General features: G+C 38.5%; 2 protein-coding genes across 4 annotated transcripts in view; both read right to left on the minus strand.

Annotated features, from left to right (window-relative positions):
- Nucleotides 1-13,475, minus strand: part of LOC124267806 (tensin-3-like) — an 81,305-nt gene extending 67,830 nt beyond the window's left edge. Inside the window, 1 exon segment of the mRNA XM_046702796.1 lies at nucleotides 13,196-13,475. Within this exon segment, the coding sequence (XP_046558752.1) occupies nucleotides 13,196-13,324 (129 nt within the window). The 5' untranslated portion in view covers nucleotides 13,325-13,475.
- The window catches only part of LOC124267805, a 101,015-nt gene continuing 89,615 nt past the window's right edge, over nucleotides 13,357-24,756 (minus strand). For 2 of the 3 annotated variants that reach the window (XM_046702792.1, XM_046702794.1), the window contains exons 5-8: nucleotides 23,052-23,200; nucleotides 21,562-21,745; nucleotides 20,563-20,586; nucleotides 13,357-13,632 (exon numbers count right to left, since the gene is read on the minus strand). In XM_046702792.1, coding sequence (XP_046558748.1) covers nucleotides 13,357-13,632; nucleotides 20,563-20,586; nucleotides 21,562-21,745; nucleotides 23,052-23,200 — 633 coding nt within the window. The remainder of the gene's footprint in view (nucleotides 13,633-20,562; nucleotides 20,587-21,561; nucleotides 21,746-23,051; nucleotides 23,201-24,756) is intronic. The other variant, XM_046702793.1, reaches the window with a different exon arrangement.

A 24,756-nucleotide genomic window follows, 5' to 3' on the forward strand; every position in this document is an offset into this window, starting at 1 on the left:
TGGTTGAGTGAATGATTGAGTGGATGTTTGAGTGAAGGGTTGAGTGGATGGTTGAATGAAGGATTGCATAAGTGATTTAGTGAATGGTTGAGTGAGGGGTGGAGTGAGGGGATGAGTGAATGGTTGAGTGGATGGTTGAAAGAGGGATTGAATAAGTGATTGAGTGGATGGTAGATGAGGGGTGGAGTGAGGGAATAAGTGAATGATTGAGTAAGTGATTGAGTGAAAGAATGGTTGAGTGGATGGTTGAATGAGGGATTGAATAGATGGTTGAATAGATGGTTGAGTGAAGGGTTAAGTGGATGGTTGAGTGAGGGGTGGAGTGAGGAGATGAGTGAATGATTAAGTAGTTGAGTGAAAGATTGAGTGAGAGGAGTGAATGATTGAGTGAGTAGCTGAGTGAGTGGTTGAGTGAATGGATGAGTGAAGGGTTAAGTGGATGGTTGAGTGAAGGGTTGAGTGGATGATTGAATGAGGGATTGAGTGGATGGTTGAATGAATGGTTGAGTGGATGGTTGCCTGAGGGGTGGAGTGAGGGGATGAGTGAATGGTTGAGTAAGTGGTTGAGTGAAAGATTGAGTGAGAGGAGTGAATGAGTGAGTAATTGAGTGAGTGGTTGAGTGAATGGCTGAGTGATTGGCTGAGTGAGTGGTTGAATGATTCCAGTTGAGTGGTTGATTGATTAGTCATGTGGCTGAGTAATTGGTAACATAAAATATCATCCAAACATTGACAAAACTATGCCAATGCCCAGATGCAATTTGTAAGAAATCTCTCGTATCTGCATCATGAGAGTATTGATATTTATCGTGTGACAACCTTACACCTTTAACACCTGACCACATAACACAATAACCCTGTTGCTTGTCTCAGCATGTGTCTGACATTCAATTACCTTCCTGATCAAATAGCTTGACATTTTACACAGCAATACAACATTACAATGAAACATCACAAAAATCTATGTAAAGTGTAACATATTTCTCCACAATTAATGTGCTTCCTTTACATGGAGTGTGTATATATATCACTGCCTCGGGGTATAACGAACATATTAATCTTCTCAGATAAAGGCAAGAATTTATGGATGCCAAATTCTGAAGAACATGATGATTACCTATTGGCGCCAAATTAACAACTGGCTTTCCTGCTGTTAACCGCTGTTGCTCACATGCACTTACATATCTATCTGTGTATATTTTTTTCATTCACCGGATGAAAGCGTAAGCATATACTTCAAAGCATCGTGTTATTCAAAATAAAGACGTTGACATGTATAAATTTCTTGTCCTTATCTATATCTCTTCTAAATCTTCTAAGTCTATAACAGTCGATCTACCTGTTCATGACACTCTCAAGTTGAAGGCTACCACTGGCAATGTTACGATACGTTCATTTCACGCTTGTAAGTAAAACTATTTTAATCTAGTTGTGAACACTGAAGACAAAGTAAATGCTTTCCAAAGTGTCTTGTTAATAGTAAAGTTTGAAGCAGGCCAGTGTTCAAGATGTCAATGATGCAAATTTCTGTCCAGATACAATTATTCTCAGATTACCATCACAAAGCTGGAATATTACCAAGCATGGTGTTAAACCTCTCTGTAAAGTCTCTCTGAGAGGACAAATTCTAAATGGCACGGTTGCTTGGGCTGGAAACATTGATTGCAGAGGCAATGACTGCAATAATACTCACTTGCTTCTCTCTGAGCTGGCAAAACTACTTTCACTTTGTTTCATATACCATGTGTTGCAGGACCATTCTTTCTTCAGAATAGCAGACTTGAGTATAATGTGCACCTCAAATTCTTGAGCATAATTTTGAGGGAAGTTGCTATTCGGTACATTGTGTGCAGTTCAAAAGTTACATCATATCAGTTCAAGGGATGAACAGCACAAACAGGGTCATGGAAAATGTGTAATTTGCAATAAAACATCACTTCACATGATGATTTCCCATTTAGATTGTATTTCCTGTTATGCTAGGCGCTGTTTTAAATGCCGAGATGATTACTGTGTGTATTTGTCTCGCAAATTATGTCGGAAGTAGCAATCAGTTCTACACACAGCTTTCACAGCCAGTCAATGTAAAAAATATATAAATAGAGTTTTAATGCAATGAGTGGAAGAAATTGTTTCGGAAACTATATTATTATTACCAGGAACAAATATTTTTGAAAGCCAAGATGTCCTTGTAATAACCCTAATGTTGAAAGTTAAAAATTAAAGGTTCTTCAATTCAGACGCTTCAGCATTGAAATCTCAAGCACCCCAGATTGCCCTTTATTTCAAACACTGTTTGGACATGATATCATACTCAACCAACGTTGAGTCCCATAGATACTTTTAGCTCAACATGAGCACAGCTTAAATCACCGGCGGTGGGGTAGCCTAGTGGTTAAAGCGTCTGCTCGGGTTCAATTCCACACATGGGTCCTAGGTGTGGAGCCAATTTCTGGTGTTCCCTGCTATGATATTGCTGGAACATAGCTAAAAGCAGGGTAAAAGCCATACTTACTCACTCACTCACACTGGACTCTTCATCCTTACAACAGCTGATTTGTAGGCACTGAATGATGCTATTTTGTCATGTACTATTAACTCTGTTCTTTAAAATAAACGTAACATAAACAACTGAAGTAATGATTCAAGGCAATGATTTCAGACACCAGCTGAAGATTAGCATCACTTTCCAGAGTATCTGAGTTATTGTTCAATTCCTGAAAGGCAAAAGGCACTAGTCCAGTGCATGTTTAATGATCAGGTATAATTTCATGATGAAATATTGGATAGCTTATGGGTTATAAACCAGAAACATAAGTTGACAAATGAACAAGCAATACCCTATCCCATATCTTCATAGTTTGTTTTGGCTTAGATAATACATGACAAAACTTATGTGTTTTAAAACAAACATAAAACAAACTGATACTCAGACATCAGTGTGTTGACATCTAGCTGTAAACAACAACAAAAATCTTGGACAACAAAAATCCAGATCAAGCAAAACAAAGCGTAAGAGAAGATTCAATAGTTATCTTCATATCAAATATTCTCCATAGCTTTTCTTGGTATGCAGGAATGTCATACTATTTAAATAGTTTTGTGGCCATTCCAACAATTTTGTTCAGAACACTTAATGCTATGTATGTATGTATTTCAACTGACAGCAGAATAATGTACTGGTACACTGATTGAGTGAGACAAAAGTATTAGATAAGATAGAAACACAACACTGTTTCCTATTACATACCATCATACCTCACAAAAAAACATGAATATTATCTGGTCTGCTAAAACACAAATTGAATAGATACATATCACAAAAGCAACATAAAGAATGGAATGTAGACAGGAAGGTGTGATCACAGCATCTGATAAAGAACACTAAATGTCACCTCTGTCAGTGAAACATGGCTTTCTGTACCACATCAATCAAACTGGGAGGAATGTTTTCTTTCAACAAAATTAAACTGCTCTTTTTACAGAAACTCTTTCTTCATTAATCTAAAATAATTTATCAATTAAAACTGTCATAAATGTAAGGGTTTACTTCAAGAGGTCAATGAAATCTCCTGGGAAAACACGAACCTACCTATCACATTGGGCCATCAAATTTGTGAGTTGGCATTCAATTTCTTTCAAAAGAGCAAGTGAGATGTTTAAGGATGCTCCGGCTAAGCAAAGGGCAAACACAGACCACTTGAAACAATATTGACTTGTGTGAAAGTCAAGACCTACAGAAATCAATAAAAACCAATTTAAGACAATGAAACGACTCTTCCATAAACTTGCCCAACATGTCGCTGCTTCCTCAAGTCAATAAATCATGTCATAAGAATTACAAATCTCGATGCGAAAGGCTGACATTTTTCCAATTATTTTATCTGGGCGAATGAAAAGTTTGTCTCCAAGTGTGTAGCCACTCGGATGACATGGAGTTAAATTGTTTGAAAGGTCAACCTCTAAACTTTGAAGCAGTACCAGTTAACAAACAAGGGGGAGGTAACTCTAGTACATGTGCAGTCAGTGTGTGCAGTGGATGGCGTATGACTGCTAATCATGACTGGACTGAGACAACAAGTGAAGACAGTCAATTATTTGTCAGGAATGCATCAGTAAATATGACCTCTGATCCACCAGTTCATCCTCCAACATCTGGATGAGTAACAAGAAGCAAGAAATGTCCTATCTTCTCACACACAAAACTGTGGTAAAGCACTCATAAATGTTTGTTTCTTAATGCTGCACCGCACCCAGCAATAATCCACACATATGTTGATGGTCTGTAAATATATCTCAAGATCATGCAATCACTGACATCATTAGCATGGATCTATGCAGATGGGATACGATGGGATATACCCCGACCATGAGCATCGATCTATGCAGATGGGATACGATGGGATATATCTTGACCATGAGCATCGATCTATGCAGATGGGATCCGATGGGATATACCCCGACCATGAGCATCGATCTATGCAGATGGGATACGATGGGATATATCTTGACCATGAGCATCGATCTATGCAGATGGGATACGATGGGATATACCCCGACCATGAGCATCAATCTATGCAGATGGGATACGATGGGATATATCTTGACCATGAGCATCAATCTATGCAGATGGGATACGATGGGATATATCTTGACCATGAGCATCGATCTATGCAGATGGGATACGATGGGATATACCCCGACCATGAGCATCAATCTATGCAGATGGGATACGATGGGATATACCCCGACCATGAGCATCAATCTATGCAGATGGGATACGATGGGACATATCTTGACCATGAGCATCGATCTATGCAGATGGGATACGATGGGATATATCTTGACCATGAGCATCAATCTATGCAGATGGGATACGATGGGATATACCCCGACCATGAGCATTGATCTATGCAGATGGGATACGATGGGATATATCTTGACCATGAGCATCGATCTATGCAGATCGGATATGATGGGATATACCCCGACCATGAGCATCAATCAATGCAGATGGGATACGATGGGATATATCTTGACCATGAGCATCGATCTATGCAGATGGGATACGATGGGATATATCTTGATCATGAGCATCGATCTATGCAGATGGGATACGATGGGATATACCCCGACCATGAGCATCGATCTATGCAGATGGGATACGATGGGATATATCTTGACCATGAGCATCGATCTATGCAGATGGGATACGATGGGATATACCCCGACCATGCCATCTCGTTAGTTGCCACATACAAGCATGCATATTTTTTTTTGTGTGCACAATTGCATGCGCTCATGTCTACTCAAGTCTGAGTGCATGCATTTGTGAGTGCATGTATGTGTGTGATATAATTAAGAAATATGTGACTCAAAGTGAAACTAAAGCCTTTACTGACATGGGTCCTAGGTTTAACCTAGGTAAATGGGGGTCGCAGGCTATCAAAACGAATGAACAGGGAAATGTGATCAACTCAATAAAGTACAATTAATATAAAATTACAGATGCACAGAGGATGTCACAAATATATATGGAATTCCCCATATGCCATTGCTATGTTATGAAGCATTCCACTGGGTATTGAATTTTTCAATCACTTTGTTTAGAACATATATTTTCAAGGGTACTAAATAATGAACAGTATTCATATATAACATGTATACACATTTCCTTCTAGATGCATATTTTATCTTTTTTTCAATGTTTATGCGTATTGGATGCACAACAATCAATGGTTGATAGTGTGAACACTGTTTATACAACAGTAAATGAGTGAGTTGGGTTTTACGCAGCTTTTAGCAATAGTCCAGCAATATTATGGCGGGGGACACCAGAAATGGGCTTCATACATTGTACCCATGTGGGGAATCGAACCCAGGTCTTCAGCGTGGCAAGCGGATGCTTTAACCACTAGGCTAAACCAGAGGCCCAAAAATGCATGTACAGCTGACCAAACAGTGATAACATTTAAGGACACATAACAATTCTGAAATTACATTAGCCACTTAAGGTACTATTCACATAACAAAGCTGGTAAGGGAGATTTTGCATCCGGGCAAGTTAATCATCAAAAAGAGAAATATTACATCAATTTTACTTTAGTCAACATTAATCATTTATATTTTATATTCAAACATGGTCTGTCAAAATGCTTCGATCTATTAATGAGTTATGTCAACTTTTCTCCCCCAAAAAGAGAATGTAATATGCAGCTGATGCAATAGCTATGCCTCTTTTTGTTGAAATATAATTTAGAAATACAAACTTAACAAAATCTCGGAACTCTCTATCCTCAAACAACTGTGTTAACATTTGGCCGAACATATGAATGAATTTCATTTGCCACAAAGACATGAAGGTAGAATTTTCCTCCCCCGACACAAAACAAACAATGAGAATACGTCGCATGTGCTGAGTGACCAATGGTGGTGTTTGCAGGAGATTACTGCGAGACTACTCTGAGATTACTGCAGGACTGCTTCCTCGGCTGCACTGCCACATGTGAGCTCACCCACGAGATCATCAACAAATTCCAGCATCTCATTCCAAAAATATAGCCCAAAGGAGAAATAAGGCGGAATTCCATTGATACCTCTATAACCCCATGTTGTTGAGTTCTTGGAATGCTTTATTCTAAGCTATAAAGAATGCTTTGTTAGATTAAAACTACATATTTTGTGGTTCATCTGCTAAACCGGTGAGCTTGAACAACCCAATTCATGACCTCTTGAGCATGAAGTGCATTGGTTCAGGGGAGCCAAAAAAGGGATTCTAATAATTCATAAAATAACATCTGCCTAGGAAATAAGACATGACAGAATGAAATTTTGTGTCTCTTAAGAACAAACAGGAAGTAATATTAATTCAAAAATCTCTTCAAATTGATATTCCAAGCATTTATTCCAGGAACATACAGTTCACTATTAGACAGCATTACGATGAACTTTATAATAACATCTGATCAGCTGGCCCTCAGCTCAAATGGCAAAATTCACAGTTCAAAATTAACAAGGGTTGTAAAGTCCTCGACAGAGCTCCAGATAAGATTTAGCTCATGTGGGTACTGTACCCACTGTATTTTTTTGGAGTGGGTATTATGAATGTTGAGTGGGTATTTCATTTTCCGTTACCCACTGCTTTCAAATATGTGCGTATTTCAGTCATATTACTCACCTAAGTATTATGTCATTGAGTAAGTTTACTAAGCTGGTATGTTCTGCCTTATGTCATACCCAATCAAAACCAAGTTAAATATAATGGAAATGATTTCATAAAAAATCACTCATCCTATACTGAAAGTACAACACTTGTCCTATAAAAACAGTACAACTTGATAGCAATCGATGTCTTTTTCATTTTTATAAATATATTCCGTACGCATTTGTTTTAAACTTTTTGCGTATCTAACATTTTAGATGCGTAATTGGTACGCAACAATTATTTTTCAGTGCGTAATTGGAAATTTTATATGCGTATTTTACCCGGATACGCAGCTTATCTGGTCCTCTGCTGGAGATTTCCCACTCTGGCATTTGAATCTGTGGACTCCTTAAATGTTCTGCTCTTAAGATGACCCCTTGACTTTCACTCTAGCAAAGTATTTACTGATAATGTTAAAGTGAGTGGTTGTGTTTAGTTATGTAACAGATGACCACTGCTGGGATACCACAAAACCTTGCACAGTGTACTTGTGCTGTTGTCGGGAAATGAGACGAAGTCTTCAAAGTGACAGGCCATTGCTTGCACACCAGGTTATACTACCCTCCCCATCACATCAGTGAGTGAGTAATTGAGTGAGTTTAATGTTTCAAATCAATTGTCAGTAAAACTCAGGGATTTTAGTCAGTGGTCATTTTATTCAGCTTTCTCCCCAAACTATGTTAAGGCCTAAAGAAAATATTAAAAAATGGTGTAATTCCAATTACCCGACTGACCCTTGAATTCTGGTTCCGACCCTATTGGTTTTTTTTAAGCGGCATGAATAATATAAGCTTTCAGATACCATTGTATTGTCCAGGCACTGACAGACATTGGTCATTCTGATAAGAAAAGTCGACATTATGGCCTCAAGCTTGATTGAATAAACATTTAATTTCTAAAAAAATATATAAAATATATAAAATAAAATAAAAATCCTACCTACCTACCCTAAATTTTAAAGACGTGTAATCGAACAACATTTTTCTTATTTGGCCTAATGGAGTGAGTTCAGTCTGGGATATGAAATCCACTTTATGTAAATGCAGATAATAAGTTTATTGGGAAGCATGGGAACACCTGATTCTGTTTTCATTTCATTACTGCACATCATATCTTAGAAGTACCATATTACTATAAACAGTAAAGTCTCAGTTTACAGGAATCAAGTATGTGGGTTCTTTTTAGACAATCTTTTACTGCAACAATTTTATCCATCCTACATTTATGACAGTTTTTTAGTTGTTTCATGCAAAAAAGGATACACCAATTCGGATCCAAAGAGACAGGACTATTGCTAAACTCTGCTTGAGCTACACCCACTCACACACAAAATTGGTCATTCCAGGCATCAAAGATCTAAAGGATATTGATTTTCAAACACTACTATGACATCCGAAGCTTCTTTTTTTTGTCCATAGCAACCATGCAATATTCTCTGCCTGCACAGCCAAGTACACAACCTCCCTATGTGTGACCATGAAAACACAAAATAAATAAAAAGCTGGGGAAAAAATGATTGCATTCATTACAACTTCATTATTTCAATCTTTGTAACCACTGCTTTAAACGAGAACTCCAGTCATGCATGGTTCTTCAATGACACGAACTGACAGGTCTAGCTGAGCTGGAGACAGTTTATAGTTATACCGGGAAATAAGCTGTCATCGCTGATGCTTGGAACCAAATTGATATCTATTTGACATTTATTTACAGCTGTGGTTCGAATTGATCCTACAAACTCTGAAAATTAAGAGAATTGTTCCAAAGAGAGGTGGTGGAATTGGGTTTAACGTCGTGCTTGAGAATATTTCGCTCATATGACGACGTGCATGCGTGTGTATGTGTATGTGCGTCTGCTTGTACTAGCCCAGAATTAAGCTGGTTTTATAGTGCTAGCCCACTGAGATACCATGCCGCAGTGAAGCATGAATACCCCACTAAGACACATTATACTCACTCCGAGCCGACCAGTCCTTGTTTTACCCATTAATGCCGAGCGCCAGGCAGGGACCAACAAGTACCATATCTTAACATATTTTGGTATGACGCGGTCGGGGATCGAACCCGCGACCTTCCGCACTCCCGGGCAGACACTCTAACCACTACACCACGGAGGCGGTCTATTCCAAAGAAACCTGTTGAGAGTGTATGATTGAATTATGCTATGGACACCTATTAAGAGTGTGTGTTGCTCAAAGAAACCCATGAGATAGGATAAAGATCATAGACAATACAAGTTAATGTCATCTAGTCACAAACTCCAGATGGCAATAACTGGAATCAAAGCCAACAAAGTAAATGGGTGATTTCTTCAGTTTCTAAAGGTTTTGATTTATCATTCATCATACAGTAATGAACTACATAGTGTTGTGACTAGGAGCCTTTCCCTCCGCGGTAAGTTTCAAACAAATTTTTCATTACACCATTTATTATGCATCAACATTGGCTGAAGTTTGCATTTCACGATGATTTTACAAACGCTTCAATAGCCTGTACCACAGGAAACCCTACTCAAGACAAACCTACAAGAGTTGTCTCCCATAACATTCCAAGAAAAGAAGCTCAGTAAAATCCTCTCCTTGACATCCTTTCATCAGTGCACAGTATGAAGTGAGTGAGTGAGTTAAGCAATATTCCACCAATATCACGGCAGGGGACACCAGAAAAGGGCTTCACACATTGTACCCATGTTGGAAATCAAACCCAAGTCTTTGGTGCGACAAGCGAATGCTTTAACCACTTGGCTATCCAACACCTGCATTGTTTGAGGAAAGACAGTGACAGTTTGCCGTTGGGATAAGCTGCCATGTATGAACCAAGTCGACCACCAAATCACCACAGTTTCTCTTTAAGAAAAGGATCAGTTGCCTAATACCAGTGTGAACAGAGAATTTTCACTGGGGAAAACGGAATTCTGTCATCAATGCTGTCAACATGTCTTTCGACATCACCTCATGGTCATAATTTTGAGAATAACCAACGGGGTACGAGTGATTACAGGAAATATGCCCAAGTTGAAATAAAGTTCACAGTGCCGAGCCTTGGCAAGGCACTGAACATTATTTTAATGAGGGCATATTTCCCGTAATCACTCGTACCTTGTTGGTTATTCTATTTATTACCCATAATGTAATTAAAAAAGAAGAACCTTGAAATAAAACCCACCCGGAGAGACGACTTGTGAACTCAAACAGCTGATTCGTATTCATGCGCGTATTAAACTTCTCCAGGGGTAATAACAAAACTACGCTATGGAAAATAGTACCTTGTACAGTGTTTCCGTTTACCGGCATATGCCGGTATTTTACCGGTAAAAAAATCAAAGGACCGGCATATTTATGGCAAACAAGTCCTGGGGACCGGCAATAAATACACCCGGTTAAATCATTTCCTCCAAATTGGCAATACAAATTACCAGCAACTGTTAGATAAAGGAAACTTCATGTAAATTCGATCTGCACCATATGCGATACGTGTAAGGAATTCCGTGTCTATTTTTAGTAACAGTCCCAAGCGATTATTGTCATTGGCTGGACGTCTCGCTTAGCCTCGATCCAGATGAGAGGCATTTTGGCGTGAGGTTATAATGCATCAGATTTCAATACTCTATCGGGGCCAATAGTAAGACAACTTTACGATGGGGAATGGACATATTAACCCATTCAACACCGCAGGCCGAATAATCGGCCACAACGTTATGAGTCCCCAGACACGGGAGGACGATAAATCGGCCAGGCAGTAGTCACGTCAAAATGAGACATAATTTTAGGAACCTACCTGACTTTTGATTCATATATCAAATCTATCACATTTCACAATGTCTGAAAACACTTATTAAATTTCAATTTATCATATATTATCAGCAGAATTAAAAGTATAAACTATTTTTCGCAATGTTCTTGAAAACAACGATTCTCGGACACATGCTTCGGCAGCGGGTCTACAATAACATTGTCAAAGAGCAAAGTAACGATGTTTCGAGGAAATTATTAAATAAATTGAATAAACTAATGAATAAAATCAACAACAGCATTCATTAAAGTTGTCAAACGTACATATAAAATTACTATTTCCATCTTTTTGTGCGATCATGTAATGCAAGTCAAGTCACTGACAAGTGACATCTCGGCTCTCGCCGCCTCAATCGTCATGCTCGGACACGATGTTTAATGCGAAAATACATACATGAAGCATTTTTGTCACAGGTCATAACCAAGAGCGATACGTCCAATAAGTTCCATAATTTACGTATAGGTAGCGATTTCTTGCTTAATATGTTCAGAATAGCATTATTTTACCCAAAACTTTTGTCAAAATCTAAAAGTTTTCGTTTACGAGGACGGTATCCATTGCTGTAATATGATTGGCTGCCTTAGGTCACGTGTCTGATTTTGACCAATCACGACCCTTATAGCAGACTGTGGCGAAAAAGCGTCATTAGAAACCAATCTTTTTCCAATAAAATCGCTTCTTACAACTGTGAAAATACTCTTGGCAAGGGTACAGTGATATTGTTGATGTTCAGAGCATCCGAACTATTCCGTAAAACCAAGAAAAGAAAAGTGTAATTAACAGTTGATAACTGTACAAGTACTGCCAAACAAACTTGCGGTTTACTAGTAACATGTGACGTCATTTCACATTTCATGTTCGAATGAGTTTGATACGTTTGTTGTTATTAAAAATGAAACACAAACACACACACACATTCTTGTTGTTATCTTTATTTAACATGGAAAAGAAGTGGACTGGTGAAAATAATAAGGGACTGGTATATTTGAGGCTTACCAGTCCCATGGACTGGTAAATTCGAAACTCACCGGAAACACTGTTGTAATATCGCTTTAGAATACGACAAAAATATCTTGTACGGAATAATTTATTAACATTTGTCAATATGATAAAAATGATCATTTAAATACAATATCATTGAACTTAGTAACAGCTAAAACATTTTTTTATCAAGCCAGTGCGCCGGAACATCGTTCATTCACGACTATATCATTGAACTAAGTAACAGCTAAAACGTTTTTTGATCAAGTCAGTGCGCCAGAACATCGTTCATTCACGACTATATCATTGAACTAAGTAACAGCTAAAACGTTTTTTGATCAAGTCAGTGCGCCAGAACATCGTTCATTCACGACTATATCATTGAACTTAGTAACAGCTAAAACGTTTTTTGATCAAGTCATTCACGACTATATAATTGAACTTAGTAACAGCTAAAACGTTTTTTTGATCAAGTCAGTGGACTGGAACATCGTTCATTCACGACTATATCATTGAACTTAGTAACAGCTAAAACGGTTTTTTATCAAGTCAGTGCACCGGAACATCGTTCATTCACGACTATATCATTGAACTTAGTAACAGCTGGGGTGGTGGGGTAGCCTAGTGGTTAAAGCGTTGGCTCGTCATACCGAAGACCCGGGTTTGATTCCCCACATGGGCACAATGTGTTAAGCCCATTTTTGGTGTCCCCCGCCGTGATATTGCTGGAATAATGCTAATAGCGGCGTAAAACTAAACTCAGTCAGTCAGTCAGTAGTAACAGCTAAAACGTTTTTGATCAAGTCAGTGCACCGGAACATCGTTCATTCACGACCATATCATTGAAATTAGTAACAGCTAAAACGTTTTTTGATCAAGTCAGTGCACCGGAACATTGTGTCTAGTGATGGGCGACGGTGTAGTGTTGAAACACTTTGGCAAAAACGCACTCTAATTGCGTAGATCGATGCTCATGCTGTTGATCGCTGGATTGTCTGGTCCAGGCTCGATTATTTATAGACCGCTGCCATATTGCTGAGAGCGGCATTAAACAACAAACAAAACAACTTGGCTCCATCTCTTTAGCAAGCAAATGTTTGACCTTACGTTTGATCTTACACTATTATATATACTGTATTATCATTACATATTGTATTCCTTTTCAGATCATTGGAACTTTCACCAAGGTGTAAGGAAATGAGAATTCAGACAACTTACCCGATCTTCCCGACTAAACTGTTCCGATACTGAATGTCGAAAGCGCACTTCTTGTACATGAGTCTGTGACTTGGGTGTGACCATGCTGACGGGTCGCTCACCATGGGTGGGGGAACTGCCGTTACACATAAACCTCCGGTCTATCTCATCCTTCAAAGCAGTCACTGGTGAACCTTTGAATTTGTTTGAATTATTAGAATTATCCAGTGACTCTCGTATAGCTGCCACCGTGAGGGAGTGATGTGGGGAATTGTGGGATGGCACTTGTGGAGGAGTGGAGTTGCGCTTAGATGCTGCCAGTTGTAAGGCTGACCTCGGTGTTGCAATCTGATTGGTGGAGTTGGATGTTGGGGGCGGGGACTCTGTGCGTCTGTGAACTGGGGACGATGGGTCCGTACGGGTGACCGATGACGTACACGCTCCACGATCTGCTTGGCCTATGAAGACAATAACCATACATGTTATACATTTAAACCAGAATACTGTCAGATCAATTACATTTCTGTTTTTCCAAAGATTTTCTCGTCAGTTTGCAAAAACACGTAACAGAGCTAATTTGATGTTAATTTCCTAAAATTAATTTGAATTATATTTTCAGAAAAACATAAATGTAGGCATATATTGAAACAATATATTCACTTCACTTCTCAAATATTTTTGACAGAGTAGAAGGTAAATACATGGATATTGATAACTTCTATTTTATTCTTTATCATGTGGTTTCAGTGCTAATTCTTGCTCCTACATCAGGTGAACGAATTAGTAGAAAATCAATAAAACTATCTTGTAAATAATCTTCCAAAGGCACCTCATAAACAGTAATTATATCTTAAGGATTCCAATCATGCTATTTATCTCCCATGTAGTGTTTATGAAATGCCTGATATTACAGATGACATGAGCCAGTGATTCAGTGATCAGTCATTAACAGTGATAGTGGTTGTCTATACAGTGTGGAGGGTTACACATCACTAACTGGTGCAGCTATAATATCTCTGATGCATGAGAGGACCTGGTGCCATGCATACTGTCACCCCTTACTATATCCGCTAATACCGTCCCATATATTTTGTATGTACCAACGTATACTGTTACATTAATCTGACAGGTTAACATGGATAATGGCTGTGTATATGGATACATTAAACAGACTGCACTTTAACCGGCCCAGTACATACATTTGGCATCTGTTACCTGAGGGTGTCGGGGTGTTATACCCTTCTCCCTAGGCAATCTGTCTATCTACTCTTGTTCCACTGTCTGGTGGGCCAGTGGTATGCTAGTCTACTAGTGCCAGTTTGACATACTGTATGATAGTGTAGAGTATGATGCACACTGTCATTATATTGTTATATGTCCTAACAATCTGTTATTACACCTGTTGCATGACATACTGTATGACAGTGTAGAGTGTGATGCACACTGTCATTATATTGTTATATGTCCTAACAATCTGTTATTACACCTGTTGCATGACATACTGTATGACAGTGTAGAGTGTGATGCACACTGTCATTATATTGTTATATGTCCTAACAATCTGTTATTACACCTGTTGCATGACATACTGTATGATAGTGTAGAGTGTGATGCACTGTCATTATATTGTTATATGTCCTAACAATCTGTTATTACACCTGTTGCATGACATACTGTATGACAGTGTAGAGTGTGATGCACACTGTCATTATATTGTTATATGTCCTAACAATCTGTTATTACACCTGTTGCATGACATACTGTATGACAGTGTAGAGTGTGATGCACACTGTCATTATATTGTTATATGTCCTAACAATCTGTTATTACACCTGTTGCATGACATACTGTATGACAGTGTAGAGTATGATGCACACTGTCATTATATTGTTATATGTCCTAACAATCTGTTATTACACCTGTTGCATGACATACTGTATGATAGTGTAGAGTATGATGCACACTGTCATTATATTGTTATATGTCCTAACAATCTGTTATTACACCTGTTGCATGACATACTGTATGACAGTGTAGAGTGTGATGCACACTGTCATTATATTGTTATATGTCCTAACAATCTGTTATTACACCTGTTGCATGACATACTGTATGATAGTGTACAATCTGTGATGCACAGTGTAGAGTATGATGCACACTGTCATTATAGAGTGTGATGTCCTAACACTGTCATTATATTGTTATATGTCCTAACAATCTGTTATTATGTCCTAACAATCTGCATGACATACTGTATGACAGTGTAGAGTGTGATGCACACTGTCATTATATTGTTATATGTCCTAACAATCTGTTATTACACCTGTTGCATGACATACTGTATGATAGTGTAGAGTATGATGCACACTGTCATTATATTGTTATATGTCCTAACAATCTGTTATTACACCTGTTGCATGACATACTGTATGACAGTGTAGAGTGTGATGCACACTGTCATTATATTGTTATATGTCCTAACAATCTGTTATTACACCTGTTGCATGACATACTGTATGACAGTGTAGAGTGTGATGCACACTGTCATTATATTGTTATATGTCCTAACAATCTGTTATTACACCTGTTGCATGACATACTGTATGATAGTGTAGAGTGTGATGCACACTGTCATTATATTGTTATATGTCCTAACAATCTGTTATTACACCTGTTGCATGACATACTGTATGATAGTGTAGAGTATGATGCACACTGTCATTATATTGTTATATGTCCTAACAATCTGTTATTACACCTGTTGCATGACATACTGTATGACAGTGTAGAGTGTGATGCACACTGTCATTATATTGTTATATGTCCTAACAATCTGTTATTACACCTGTTGCATGACATACTGTATATGACAGTGTAGAGTGTGATGCACACTGTCATTATATTGTTATATGTCCTAACAATCTGTTATTACACCTGTTGCATGACATACTGTATGACAGTGTAGAGTGTGATGCACACTGTCATTATATTGTTATATGTCCTAACAATCTGTTATTACACCTGTTGCATGACATACTGTATGACAGTGTAGAGTGTGATGCACACTGTCATTATATTGTTATATGTCCTAACAATCTGTTATTACACCTGTTGCATGACATACTGTATGACAGTGTAGAGTGTGATGCACACTGTCATTATATTGTTATATGTCCTAACAATCTGTTATTACACCTGTTGCATGACATACTGTATGACAGTGTAGAGTGTGATGCACACTGTCATTATATTGTTATATGTCCTAACAATCTGTTATTACACCTGTTGCATGACATACTGTATGACAGTGTAGAGTGTGATGCACACTGTCATTATATTGTTATATGTCCTAACAATCTGTTATTACACCTGTTGCATGACATACTGTATGATAGTGTAGAGTGTGATGCACACTGTCATTATATTGTTATATGTCCTAACAATCTGTTATTACACCTGTTGCATGACATACTGTATGACAGTGTAGAGTGTGATGCACACTGTCATTATATTGTTATATGTCCTAACAATCTGTTATTACACCTGTTGCATGACATACTGTATGACAGTGTAGAGTGTGATGCACACTGTCATTATATTGTTATATGTCCTAACAATCTGTTATTACACCTGTTGCATGACATACTGTATGATAGTGTAGAGTGTGATGCACACTGTCATTATATTGTTATATGTCCTAACAATCTGTTATTACACCTGTTGCATGACATACTGTATGACAGTGTAGAGTGTGATGCACACTGTCATTATATTGTTATATGTCCTAACAATCTGTTATTACACCTGTTGCATGACATACTGTATGACAGTGTAGAGTGTGATGCACACTGTCATTATATTGTTATATGTCCTAACAATCTGTTATTACACCTGTTGCATGACATACTGTATGATAGTGTAGAGTGTGATGCACACTGTCATTATATTGTTATATGTCCTAACAATCTGTTATTACACCTGTTGTATGACATACTGTATGACAGTGTAGAGTGTGATGCACACTGTCATTATATTGTTATATGTCCTAACAATCTGTTATTACACCTGTTGCATGACATACTGTATGACAGTGTAGAGTGTGATGCACACTGTCATTATATTGTTATATGTCCTAACAATCTGTTATTACACCTGTTGCATGACATACTGTATGACAGTGTAGAGTGTGATGCACACTGTCATTATATTGTTATATGTCCTAACAATCTGTTATTACACCTGTTGCATGACATACTGTATGATAGTGTAGAGTGTGATGCACACTGTCATTATATTGTTATATGTCCTAACAATCTGTTATTACACCTGTTGTATGACATACTGTATGACAGTGTAGAGTGTGATGCACACTGTCATTATATTGTTATATGTCCTAACAATCTGTTATTACACCTGTTGTATGACATACTGTATGACAGTGTAGAGTGTGATGCACACTGTCATTATATTGTTATATGTCCTAACAATCTGTTATTACACCTGTTGTATGACATACTGTATGACAGTGTAGAGTGTGATGCACACTGTCATTATATTGTTATATGTCCTAACAATCTGTTATTACACCTGTTGCATGACATACTGTATGACAGTGTAGAGTGTGATGCACACTGTCATTATATTGTTATATGTCCTAACAATCTGTTATTACACCTGTTGCATGACATACTGTATGACAGTGTAGAGTGTGATGCACACTGTCATTATATTGTTATATGTCCTAACAATCTGTTATTACACCTGTTGTATGACATACTGTATGACAGTGTAGAGTGTGATGCACACTGTCATTATATTGTTATATGTCCTAACAATCTGTTATTACACCTGTTGCATGACATATTATATGATAGTGAATACTTTTTCAGTTTATTGACAGTAATATCTTGTTCATATCACCTAACGATTTGTTATTACACCTCTACCATGACTCATGTGATACTGAATAATGTGATGCAGTGTGTCATATTTTCTTATGTATTACTTACAATGGTATAAATTGTTTACGAATGGGTTTTCTTAAAACCTTTTCATTTTATTGACAGTAATAAACAGTGTTTTGAGTGTAAAGGTACAGCTAACCAGCTTCAGGATCAGAGATTAATTGTTTGATTGTGATGTCATAGCAACTGATCACGTCACAATGGTCTGCAGAGCACTGTGATTTAATTTGATTATAGCTGTATCTGCCAGGAGTTATTGCCTGATATGAACCTATCAGTATGTCCTGTGTAAGCCAGCTGGATGACAACATGACAAAACACCACAACAGCTTGATATGAACCATAGCCACAGTATGTACCGGTCTAACTCAGAATTATGCTTCAAGCTGGTAAAACTATCTGTGATGGATTATATGGTGTGTATATGTTCAAATAGATAAAGGTTCTCACCAAATTACACGTAAAATATTCTCAAATCAACTCATATACACTGTAACAAAACAACACTCACAAATTAATCATCACTCAAACACTAAATCCAATATACAATATCTAAGTAGAAGCTGCAGAATAAACCAGTGTCACTCTAAAAGCTGTAGCCAATACTGCCATCCATACTCTACTACCAATAGTGGGTGGCACACTGCCATGAACGATATTTCAGTTCTACAGCATCTCTGCTTGATGTTGGAGGCAATCCGAAGTAATATAGGTGCCAGGTGTTAACCACTTCAGTGTAACGTATATGCACTGGGGGCAGTGGGGTAGCCTAGTGGTTAAAGCGTTGGCTCGTCACGCCGAAGACCCGGGTTCAAATCCCCACATGGGTATGTGAAGCCCATTTCTGGTGTCCCCCGCCGTGATGTTACTGGAATATTGCTAAAAGCGGCGTAAAATCAAACTCAGTCAGTCAGTATATGCACTGGCCTTAGTATAGATAAATACAGATCTTGGAGTTGAACCCACAAGCAGCGAATCCTGGTATTCATCAGGGATGCAACTATGCAAAGCAAATTCCATCTTAGACAGTAAGGCAGTCCATGTGTATCTCTTACCCACAAAAGATATCCCACTTGATACTCTGACTGTTTAGTACTGCAAAGCTATTATTTATGTTGAAGTCCAATTCAGCAGTGTAAGCATGGCTACTGACTTCTAAAAAACTTGTATTTGGGTTAATATCTAAAGCTTTTCAACTAAATTCATTATTCCAAACTCAAAATGAGAGTTTCAATCACACACAATAAACATGTTATCTTAATTTCTCTGTGAATATGCACAGTTGGGAACACTTTGTGCAAAAGAATATTCTTAAGTCTAAACAACTAAACAGTATGGACAGTGCTATATGTGTGTGAGTGGGTGAGTGAGTCACAGTACCGCTTCTCAGTACCTATACATTTACTACATTGGCAAAACCCATAGTACAGATCTTACCTGACAAACTTGACATAATCAAGACCAATCTTGGATTCAAACCCAAGATGGCAGATTTTATTGGATCAGGCCAATTTTATATGTATAAAATGTTTCTGAAGCAGTGAATCATCATTTTCTATCACAATATACAATGACATCACTATGAACAGGTGCTTGCTATGTCTTCCATACTGTAGGCATGTTGGTGTAAATCACTAGTCTGATCATACATGTTGACTCTGCGTAACTCTAGACCTTGTAGAAACAGATCTTGTGATCAACTACACATGTCATTTCAGAATTTATTTATTGATGTTTACAGATACCAACAGGTACCTTCTTCAAATCCATTAAAAAAGGCTGAGAAATATATATCATGGTGTGGTATATTACAACATCTACTGGCTTCAGAAAAGTAAATCAGAGTCTTAATGAAAACATAACTGAATCCTTGTTACAAAATATAATTATTGTCAATTGGTCATAAAAAGTAAATAAAATTACAGACACTATCAGCACACACAGACAATAACCAGAAAACATGTATCACAACACATAGGGAAGTTGAGGAGGCGACTAGGTCAAAGGGAGATAACTCTGCTAAAATAAATAAAGTCTGAAAGTCCAGAAATTTAACTTAACCCAGACACAACTTACAAGATCCCCAACAGAGTTTATAGGATATAATCTAACAAGAATAGTAAATAATGACCTACAACGTATAAATATGATGAACAGTTCAATACCAGTTAAACTGGAGAGGCCAATTTTGATTTAAATGAGAAAAGGTTGTGGTGTGGAGGGTGAAAACTGAAAAGTGATGTGAGCAGCAAATTAAAGTGAAGCACGTACATTTATGATCATATATTCATGAAGATATCAGTCATGTGATCATGTGATAATCCCAGGTGATATCAAGCATGTAATATGTATGACATGAAGTATATGACAGAAGCAGATCATGCGATACGGGGAGAGTAGGGAATACGAGGTGATATATACTACCTTCTTAGGACTGCGTAATGAAAGCTGCAATAGAAACTCAACCTTGACAGACACATGCCTAAACAAGGTCACATGACGTCCAGACAACACATGCGCAAACAACGAGTGAACTTCGTGTTGTTTGTAAATGGTTTAATGTGTGTGAATAATTTCAAATCATTATGTGATGTAAATGTGGATTAATTTGTGCATGAAAAGAATCAATATTTCTAAAGATATATTTTAGGTGTAACAATATGATGATGTTAAACAAGTGCAAGAATTGTCAATACAATTGATAGAAACATGGTACAGAGGTAGTTCCAGAATACAAACACGATCTCTGGACTGGAGTATTCATAGTAAGGCATGCTTGAGGGGGTAGAGAATGAAATCATTCCTGAAAGACTGTTTAAGAGGCATTTTGAAGGTGGTGAGTAAACAAAAAACTTAAAGGATAACAACGTGTGTTGTTTTTTGGGTGTACATCAACGTTTCAATGTAGCTTCTAACACTGACAAATCTACTTCATTGGTAAAAGTGTAATACTCCACAACCAAATGTCTAACAATCTAATAAACCAGAAGTTGATATACACAAAATTGTACACTATCTTATGGATTTCTGAATGAATGCATAGCAAGTAGAAATCAAGCTGTCAAAGTTAAACCTCTCAGTTAAATAACAGTATCCTTAGCACCTTCATCAGAAGTGAGTCGTAACGACTGACATGCCCAACTCAGTGAAAATTTACAAGTTTACATAAATCTTTTTCACATAGTCTGCTAATAGATAATCTACCAAAAAATATCTGAATTTTACAAGACTCTGGTTTGGGGTTTAAAATCAAAGGCTGGCATTACTATTTTGGATGAGACAGATTAAACCCCAGGGTAACAGCAAGACTGTAGTACAAGGGCATCTACCTGTGTAACATGTTCAATCTGTACCACATTTCAACATGCTCAGTGTTGGAACTATTCTACAGAAGATATCCCAGCATTCATTGACTCCACCTACCCAGACTTTGTTCTTGCCTACAACATACTCTCGTTCTCGCTCTGCCTGCTGCTGCTGCTGTAGCTGCTGCTGTTGCTGCTGTAAACTTTCGTCGCTGATCTGTCGTCTCATCTCCATCCTCTGAATGGCCTTTTCAGAGAAAGGAGTAGGGGTTGCTATTTCGTTTAGCTTTTGTTGTAAAACCCTGAAGAAGAGTTCCAAGAAACAGGATCATGTTGTGCAACTATCAGCAATACTGCCTCATTACTCATGGTGCTTTTATAGAATCTTCCTGAAGGAAATGAAAGAAATTGTCAACAGTCATGATTCCAAGACTATAAAAGGTCAACCACAATGTTTCAACAGAAATAGAGATGGTCTATTTGCACTTCATGGTCACTTTTTTGTCACTCATTCATTGTGAGACACACAGACCGTCACTCTCTTCTCTAGACTACCAACTAGTCTCTGAAATGAACATATTTTACAGAAAAAAAGCTCATAGCAAAAAAAATTAAAATATAATGAAAAGGAGCCCTGAGACTTTCTTCATTTTGCTTCAGGGTCTGTATGACAGGCAAATCTCTTCTTACTCACTCATTCACTCCCACTGAAATGTACTGTTGGTTGGGAGCAGCACCAACCGTCTCTCTTCTTTCTCCCTCACTCACTCATACTGAGATGTACTGTTGGTTGCACACCAACAATCTCTCTTCTCACTCACTCTGAGATGTACTGTTGTTTGCACACCAACAATCTCTCTTCTCACTCACTCTGAGATGTACTGTTGGTTGGGAGCCACACCATCCTCTCTCTTCTTACTCTCTCACTTACTCTCTCACGCTGACTGTACTGTTGTTTGAGATGTACAACCCTCTGGTCTTTCTCCCTCACTCCTCACTCACTGAGATGTACTGTTGGTGGGAGCCACACAAACCAACCTCTCACTAACCCACTCACTCACACTGACATGTACTGTTGGTTGGGAGCAGCACCAACCCTCTCTCTCTTTCTCCCTCACTCACTCACTCACTCTGAGATGTACTGTTGGTTGGGAGCCACACAAACCGTCTCTCTCTCTCTCTCTCTCTCTCACTCACTCACTCACTCACACTGAGATGTACTGTCGGTTGGGAGGCCCACAAATCTTTCTCTTCTCACTCTCTCTCTCACTCACTCCCTCTGAGATGTACTGTTGGTTGGGAGCCACACAAACCATCTTTCTCTTCTCACTCTCTCTCTCACTCACTCACACTGAGATGTACTGTTGGTTGGGAGCCACACAAACCATCTTTCTCTCTCACTCACTCTCACTCACTCACACTGAGATGTACTGTTGGTTGGGAGCCACACAAACCATCTTTCTCTTCTCACTCACTCTCTCACTCACTCACACTGAGATGTACTGTTGGTTGGGAGCCACACAAACCGTCTCTCTCTTCTCACTCTCTCTTCTCTCTCTCTCTCACTCACTCACTCACTCACACTGAGATGTACTGCTGGCCACTCACCTTTTCTCCTGTTCCTGCACCTCCCGGAACTTGGCCTGCTGCTCCAGAACCTGCTGCTCTATAAGCTCGTGGAAAGTCGGCTGTCTTTCACGCTGCTGAGCATAGGCCATTTTAAAGGCATTTCCAATGATAGTGTTCAACTCCTCAGCCTGAAATGAACAGAAACTGACATTAGAATGGAATACAAAAGTATTGGCCACCATAAATATGTATTTGAATAGTAAACCACCAAACTACTCGGCCACCTAACACCACCTGAGGCATTACATAAATGATCTGTATATGCGTTCCTGAAGTGACTAAGTCAGTAAGTGGGTTAGGCATAACACAGTTTTGAACAGCATTACCGTGATTACATTGAGTATTGATTGAAAGTAAGAACAAATCTCTAAATGGTGCAAGTCTATGATGTTGACAATTTCAAGCTTCAATATCGGGTTGACAAGACAGGGGGAATTAGAATTTGAACCTATAATCAGGTTTCAGGAACATCTAAGGGAGCTGGGTTTTTTATACTGCTTAATTTGTACCCTTTGACCTGTTCCCTCTGACATTTCCATCCCTTCAACATGCAGTCAATATCAATCTTCTGAAGTATAATTAAGGTGCTTGTTCTTCCACAGTTATTTCCTGTACAGGATACACAATGGAAAATTACACCATCAAACGGTCACTAAATCCTCTCTAATAAAAGAAATTCATCATATAGTTCAAAGAAGAATTCCTTTATGAATAATCTATGGATGTAATCCATCATAAGTATTCATAAAGGAGGGTTCTCTACCTTGATCACTGACAAAATATGATCGTATCTCACTCTGAATGGACAAAGAAGTCGACCCTAAAGTTGACAAAGTATTCATATTTCAGGAATGTCTGTCGAAGGACTGCAGTCTGACATATGGCTGTGTGAGACAGAACACAGGGCTTCACCAGGGCCATCAACCAGTGCTGATAGTAAATATTTCATGATTACTGCACATCCTTCTTTGAAGTTGATCAGAATAAAATGCAGGTTTTTATTACAGGTAATTATGGGTCTTGAATACCAAGCTTATGATAAGGTTATAGGGGGCCGAGTGAACTCACTCACTCAATCAATGTGGAGGGGCTAGCTGGCCAAGTCTACTCACTCCTGTAGGACGTGGGGGTTACAGGGGACCCACCCAACTCATTCAGTAGGTTGTGGGGGTTACAGGGGACCCACCCAACTCATTCAGTAGGTTGTGGGGGTTACAGGAGACCCACCCAACTCATTCAGTAGGTTGTGGGGGTTACAGGGAACCCACCCAACTCATTCAGTAGGTTGTGGGGAAGCATGAAGGGTTTAGTCAGCTTACTCACTCACTCAAGATGATATCATCAGAACTAATCCACAAGGTGAGGTGAGGTGAAATTGGGTTTAACGTTGTGCTTGAGAATATTTCGCTCATATGACGACGTGCATGCGTGTGTATGTGTATGTGCGGCTGCTTGTACTAGCCCAGACTGAAGCTGGTTTTATAGTGCTAGCTCACTGAGATTTCACGCCACAGTGAAGCATGAATACCCCACTCAGACACATTATACTGACTCCGAGCCGACCAGTCCTTGTTGTACCCATTAATGCCGAGCGCCAGGCAGGAACCAGCAAGTACCATATTTTAACGTCTTTTGGTATGATGCGGTCAGGGATCGAACCCGCGACCTTCCGCTCTCCGGGCGG

This window comes from Haliotis rubra, unplaced genomic scaffold (assembly GCF_003918875.1).
Source record: "Haliotis rubra isolate DU_JTF1 unplaced genomic scaffold, ASM391887v1 Scf134, whole genome shotgun sequence".
Classification (NCBI taxonomy): Eukaryota; Metazoa; Mollusca; class Gastropoda; order Lepetellida; family Haliotidae; genus Haliotis; species Haliotis rubra.